This window comes from Lineus longissimus, chromosome 9, assembly GCF_910592395.1.
Source record: "Lineus longissimus chromosome 9, tnLinLong1.2, whole genome shotgun sequence".
Lineage (NCBI taxonomy): Eukaryota > Metazoa > Nemertea > Pilidiophora > Heteronemertea > Lineidae > Lineus > Lineus longissimus.
The window spans coordinates 10,407,620-10,414,765 of NC_088316.1; the positions used below are offsets into that span (position 1 = coordinate 10,407,620).

General features: G+C 41.0%; 1 protein-coding gene across 4 annotated transcripts in view; it reads right to left on the reverse strand.

The window, feature by feature from the left end:
* Positions 1–7,117, reverse strand: part of LOC135493186 (FHF complex subunit HOOK-interacting protein 1B-like) — a 51,058-nt gene extending 43,941 nt beyond the window's left edge. For all 4 annotated transcript variants that reach the window (XM_064780237.1, XM_064780235.1, XM_064780238.1 and 1 more), the window contains exons 1-2: positions 7,030–7,117; positions 264–1,324 (exon numbers count right to left, since the gene is read on the reverse strand). In XM_064780237.1, coding sequence (XP_064636307.1) covers positions 264–1,034 — 771 coding nt within the window. In that variant the 5' untranslated portion in view covers positions 1,035–1,324; positions 7,030–7,117. The remainder of the gene's footprint in view (positions 1–263; positions 1,325–7,029) is intronic.
* Between the last annotated feature and the right edge of the window lie 29 nt (positions 7,118–7,146).

The window sequence follows — 7,146 nt, forward strand, 5'->3', positions numbered from 1 at the left end:
AGGCTTTACAACTGCAGATCAAGTACATCATGCAGTAAACACAACAATTTGTGAGGTGTACATTTTGTAATTTCAGAAGTACCAATTATCCACTTATTGTATTAAGTTTGCGTTTGAGGACACTAATGACAAAGCGTTCACAACCACTTCATGGTCAAGAGTACTATGCCTTATACAACGACATGAATGAATCTTCCCAAACTAAGGGCAGGATTGGTAACATGGCTGGCAAGCCTATTTGACCCTCTGTATGATCTACTCACCGGGCAGAAGTCCGAATTCTCCGCAATGTATCTTCCAATGTTCTCATTCTTAGAAGATAGTGCCATGATAAGCAGGAGTGCATCCCTTGCCTGCTGCCCGATGTGACCCTCATGATGCACATATGGTATCAACAACGAAAAGACAAGGAACTTAGCCGGTCCATGGTTAGCCCCGGCAGAGAAGAAAAGCTCCACTAACTGAACATTCTTGGTTAGACAAACACACAACTGATGAAGTAATAGAATCATGTGATTTTTTATGTCGACATTGTAATGTTCCGCACATCTGGACAATAGATGGAGTAAAGGTCGTATGATAGGTTTGTGAACCAGTAACTGCTGCTTAGATTCTGTGATTAGCAGGTCAAATATTTTCAGTTGTTCGACCTTTAATCGTTCTTGGTGTTCGCTGCTATAACAGCACCATGTATTGATACGCTCCATCACATTCTCTGTCAACATGTACTGGAGGATGGGGCCCTGTTGTCCATTGTCTGAGCCCTCCTCAATAAGAAGAAGCATCATCTGATCCATGTAGTGAATAACCGCCTCCACGTCATCAATAGTGGTGCGTACTTTATTCCCGCTTGATGCATTAGTCACCCCGATCTTGTCTATGACGGCCGTCGTTTGTTTCCAGTGGCTCTTGAACACCTCCAGACAAGTGTCTGGGTCATGCACTCCACAATTCGTTGGAAAGTTTTGGCTTACCATTGTTCTCGTTCCCATGGTACCTGCTTGTGACTTGGAACGTTTTCGAAACCAATTCATTTCACGAAACCTTTAATGTACTGTTCATCCATGGTTGGGACTTACGTTGCATTCATGTAGGTTGTAATCTTTTAAAATCAAATGAGAAATTCAGCTTTGAAAAGGTGAGACGGAGAGTTTCAGAAAAAATTGGTGTCCAGAAAAAAGGTGTCCAGAAGTTCTGTGTCCTTCACGCAGTCAATCTGTACACACTCAAATAAGGATTCAAGATTAGGAAAGGCTTGGTCATCAACTGATTGGTGAGCTCAAGATCCTCGGTCAAACAATCAAGCAAAGATGCGATTGAGAAACTGAAAGTGAACAGAAAATAGAAGTCAGATTTAGAAATGGTTGAAATTTCCCTTTCAAAAATTGAATGGCCATGGGCCATGTGCTCACTTGTTGTCAGTAAAACAATGAAATATGATTAATCCATGATATTACATTACAGGTTATGTGATGAATGTACACGGACCTCGGACTTGTTTTAACACCCGAACCTGTTTTTAGTCGAGTGAGACATATTCCATCCTCCAGTTTAGGGCATGGATGGATACCCTTGTTGATTTTAAACTCTAAAATCTTGTCACCAGGTAAACATAGAGTGCTCAAAATGGACCCAATGTCTCACATGGCCTGGATATTTTCCTCACTTTGGAACTTCAGTCCCAAATATATGTCGGTGGTGATGTTTGATAAGTCTCACATGTAATGGAAAACATATCTCCAAATCATGCATAATCAGGTGGATTAATTATGCAAATCACTGTGATTTCTTTGAAGGAGATACATAAATAGTCACTTAGTGCTTACACGCCAGTCGGAGGAAGTCACTGCTAGCCAAAACAATCCTTAAGTTAGGCAAAATGAACAAAAGAACATGTGGTGTGCGACCATGTGGTATTTTGTTTACTGATTGTTTGTTGTGGCCAGCAGTGGCTTCCTTTGCCTGGTATGAGGGCATCTATTAAAGGTCATGTCAGTAAGCGTGTGATTTCTCAAACCGTACCATCGTCATTTCCGGGACAAAGTTACCAGGTGAAGTATTTTACCAGGCGTAGGCCTAGCACTTCAGGCCTGGTGTCCAGGCCCAGGCCCATTTCTGGAGTAAGTGAAATTCAACCATGCCACACAATGTACATGTCATTACACTTCTACCTAGAGTCCCGTGATGAGTCTTTGTAAACAAGCCTCAAAGGTATGGTCAAAACTGGCGGATTGGCAGCGAGTGCAATGTCAAAATCATTTTGTGTAAACAAAGATATTTATTTTAAGGGTTGACCATAGGTTACAGGTAGGCCTACCGTCATTTTGGCTAGACCTCGAAATCCTAAAGCAATTAGTCTTAGAACGCTTTCCAAATTAATTAAATGCTCATTTAAAACCATGGAGGCTGTTCTCTGGAAAACAAAGAACAGATTCCCGCCCTTGAAATGAGCATTCACTACGTTTTGAAGGAGTTCTAATTGCTTTAGGATTTCAAGTTCTAGCCAAAATGGCGGTACCTAAAATGAAACGGCCAGGGGCCATTGTGCTCACCGTATACATCTTTTAGTAGGCAGGATCATGCTTAGTTTAGAGGTGAATATGGTGAACACAATCAGGCATGAAGACTTTTTTTAGATGTGTATTGATGTCAAGTAATAAGACAGGGCAGTATATATAAGTTTATGATCCAACCAATAATTGTCTATGACATCAACAAGATCAATATCGTGTGATTGCTAAGAGTCCCTGCAATAAAAAATTCATCGAAAAAAAGTCATTAATAAGCAAGATATTGCATGTCCTACTTTTTCAGTTTTGACCCCCTGGTGGCCAAATCAAGAATCAGATGAGGCCAAAATTCGGTGTCAGAGATTATCTGATGTAGGGGGTTACATGTACCAACTTTCAAGTTCATAGCTTCAGCAGTTAAGAAACGTGCCATAGTTACACTCTAATGGCCAATTTACGCCATTTGACCTCTGTGACCTAGAAAAGGAGGTCAAATCCAAAAATCGTAGGACATGTGGTGTATCCTTGCTAGAAGTCCCTGCCATAAAAATTTTATCGAAAACAATTCACTCAAATAAGCAAGATATTGCACTTCTTCCTTTTTCCATTATGGCCCCCTGGTGGCCGAATAAAGAATCAGATCAGGCCAAAATTCGGCATCAAAGGTTATCTGATGTAGGGGGTTATATGCACCAAGTTTCAAGTTCATAGCTTTACTGGTTAAGAAACGTGCCATAGTTTACACTCCAACGGCCAATTTACGCCATATGACCTCTGTGACCTTGAAAAGTAGGTCAAATTGAAAACCCGTAAGACATGTGATGTATTCTTCCTAAGAGTACCTACCATAAAAATTTTATCGAAAACAAGTCACTTATAAGCGATATATCACACTTTTTAGATATCCACTTTTGGCCCCCTGGTGGCAAAGTTGAGAATCAGATCAAACTGAAATTCAGCACCAGAGGCTATGTGATATAGGGGGTTATATGTACCAGTTTCAAGTTCATAGCTTTAGTGGTTAAGAAACGTGCTATAGTTTACACTCTAACGGCCAATTTACGCCATATGACCTCTGTGAACTTGAAAAGTAGGTCAAATTAAAAACCCGTATGATATAAGATGTATATTTGCTATGAGTACCTACAACGCAAGTTTCATCGAAAACAAGTCACTAATAAGCGAGATATCACACTTTTTAGATATCGACATTTGGCCCCCTGGTGGCCAAGTTGAGAATCAGATCGGACCGAAATTTAGTGTCAGAGGTCACCTGACCTAGGGGGTGCTGTGTACAAAGTTTTAAGTTCATAGCCCTAGCGGTTAAGAAACGTGCCACTGTTTTTTAAATAGGATACGACGACGGACGACGGACGACGGACACTGCGGTATTACATAAGACTCCCCTACGGTGAGCCAAAAATCAAGAAAATGTAAGATACAAGTCAGAAAAGACAAAAGGGAAAAGATAAAAAATAATGAAATAAAAAAATATTTTTGGCCGTCCCTGACCGGGGTTTGAACTCACGACCTTTGGATTGCCACAACACGAAAAACACAAAACATGCAATTTCGGCCATATCTGTGTCTGCGTTGTGACCTCTGTGACCTCGACAAGTAGGTCAAATTAAAAACCCATATGATATATGATGTATCCTTGCTATGAGTACCTACCACAAAAGTTTTATCGAAAACAAGTCATCAGTAAGCGAGATATCACACTTTTTAGATATCCACATTCGACCCCCTGGTGGCCAAATTGAGAATCAGATCGGACCGATATTCAGCACAAGAGGTTATCTGATATAGGGGGTTATATGTACCAAGTTTCAAGTTCATAGCTGTTGCGGTTGAGAAACGTGCCATAGTTACACTGAAACAGCCAATTTACGCCATTTGACCTCTGTGACCTTGAAAAGTAGGTCAAATTAAAAACCCGTATGATATATGATGTATCCTTGCTATGAGTACCTACCACAAAAATTTCATTCCAAACAAGTCATTAATAAGCGAGATATCACACTTTTTAGATATCTACATTCGGCCCCCTGGTGGCCAAATTAAGAATCAGATCGGATCGAAATTTAGTGTCACAGGTCATCTGACCAAGGGAGTCCTGTGTACAAAGTTACAAGTTCATAGGCTTAGCGGTTAAGAAACGTGCCACTGTTTTTGAAACAGGATACGACGACGACGGACGACGACAGACGACGACGGACGACGGACACTGCGGTATTGTAAAGACTCCCCTACGGTGAGCCAAAAAGGTCATTGGTTGACTAAAGAAGCGCCACTGATCAATGGATTTAGTTGAATGCGATCAAACTACGTCATTTCCGATCGAGGATTGTGAATTTTACAAGTTGTAAATGTTACAAAGTGGCTAGTCGTAACTTAGAATTGATGCAATTTTAGAGATTAAACTGAAGATTAGGGAGTTAAGATTAACCCCCATTATTGTACTGTGAGGGAAGGTTTAGGGTTAGGATTAGTGATGGGAGTCAGGGCTGTCAATTGCAGTGTGGACATACAGCCTCTATTTTTTGGCAAGCAATTTGGGCACATAATACCGTGTCGACGAGGGGGTGAAATTTAGACCCTCTTAAATGCCCTTTCCTGGCACCTGAGTGGATGAGAGACGAACTATAATGTCCATTGAAATGTCTTTCATTTTGCTTTGTTATAATGTGAAACCCATGCAGTCTTTGAAGTGGTAAGTAGGTCCAAGCAACTACGCACATGCCGTCACACCAGAGATTTAAAAAAAAAATTATAATAAAGAAAGTGAAGTGTGAATTCTACTTGTTGTTTTTATTTGGAACTTCATTCATAGTAATGCCAGGCCCACTACATAATAGATCTTGAAGTCATTGGTATTTACGAACATTCAATTTCACGTGCAAGACTAGTTCCCGCCGAAGTCTACTGGGAACTACCGAAGACATCAACCAACGAAAACCGTCGTTACTATTTAGGCGCAATATTGTCGACCAATGACGGAGGTTGTTCTGTGGAATATTCAGCAGTTTGACAGGCTGTATTACAGCATGCGCATATGGGATAAACGATGCACTAATCATGTTCCTGCGGCGCCCGTTCATGCCGCGTTAAACGCCGTGATTCAGGTGTAATTGACAGCCCTGGGAGTAAGGGTCAGGGTCAGGGTTAGCAATAGCATTAGGATTAAGGTCCAAAGGTGAAAATGATCGTCGTCAGAATAGGCAGTAGTTTGTATTTATAATGTATTGGGGATCGTTGTAAGAATAGCCGCAGCCTAAATTTTAACCTACCTACAATTTTATCCCCAACAGTAACACTGACAGAAATGGCATAGGGTAGTTTGATTGGGGTCATACTAATTCCCGACCTACCCCGACTTTTCCCGACATTTCCCAACTTGCGGAAAATGCTGCCAAAATATAGTGTACTAATCATCAGAATATTTATATTTGTACTGTGTACATACATGATATACAGCACGTCTGTTAATTTCAAGACTTTTGAACGATGCTAAGTTGAGCAAATCAACTCCAATAATTACATCTATTTACCAACCGCAATTATTTTCCGCAGGTCGGTAATCTTTGCTAGTTGTGGTTGTCGCTTCTTTTAAACTGTACATGCATAGCGCATATGCTCATGTTCGGCCTTGCGGTCGGTAAATAGATGTAATTATTGGAGTTGATTTGCTCAACTTAGCATCGTTCTAAAGTCTTGAAATTAACAGACGTGCTGTATATGTATGTAAACAGTACAAATATAAATATTCTGATGATTAATACACTATATTTTGGCAACATTTTCCGCAAGTCGGTAAATGTCGGGAAAAGTCGGGGTAGGTCGGGAATTAGTATAACCGTTTGATTGCATTCATCTATTGAACAGTAAACGTGGCACTTAAAGGGAACTGGAACCGCCGAGCGATTTATTCAACTTTTCGACTTTCACCGCCCGAGAAAGTCAAACTTCCAATTTCCTATTCGAGTTCAGATTTGTTACTCCGCCCCCAGTGCCCGAGCATGCGCAGTTCAATTTGTTATTATTGAGAATCATGTGAGAATCACGCGAGTCATGCGATCTTTCATTCATGATATTTCTTAGTAAATTCCATAGTAGTGACGTCACTCAATGATTGACAGCTATAGGCGCCATGTTTCATTCATGCCTCCTTCTGATCACCCGATACGCGGGAAATGAAAACGAGGTCATACGAACTGGCTTGGCGGTTTCAGTTCCCTTTAATTAAACTTGGGTCTGCGAGCATTTGGCTGCCCTGCTCAACTGCATCAGTCATGTCGTCAGTGCACTGATCCCATCACAGATGTCAGATGCAGAGGGACACACTGAGTTGGGTTGGTCTTCGCCTTCGGTTTTGTGGGAGGGCCAAATGTTTTCGCTGTCTACGGATAATCGGGGGAGTTGGTGTTAAGATCGAGTGGGTGAACGTATTCTTTGAATATCAAGGAATAACGGTGTGTATAAAAATATAAAATAGTAGGTAGAATAAATGCGGGCAAACCTAAAATTCCTGTAAATTTTAACTCTCCAGCTGAAAGGCAGTGGCCACCATACTGGGTCACGTGCACAAATACTGGGCGAAGCACTCTCTGACCTTTGCATTCCAGAACTTCAATTT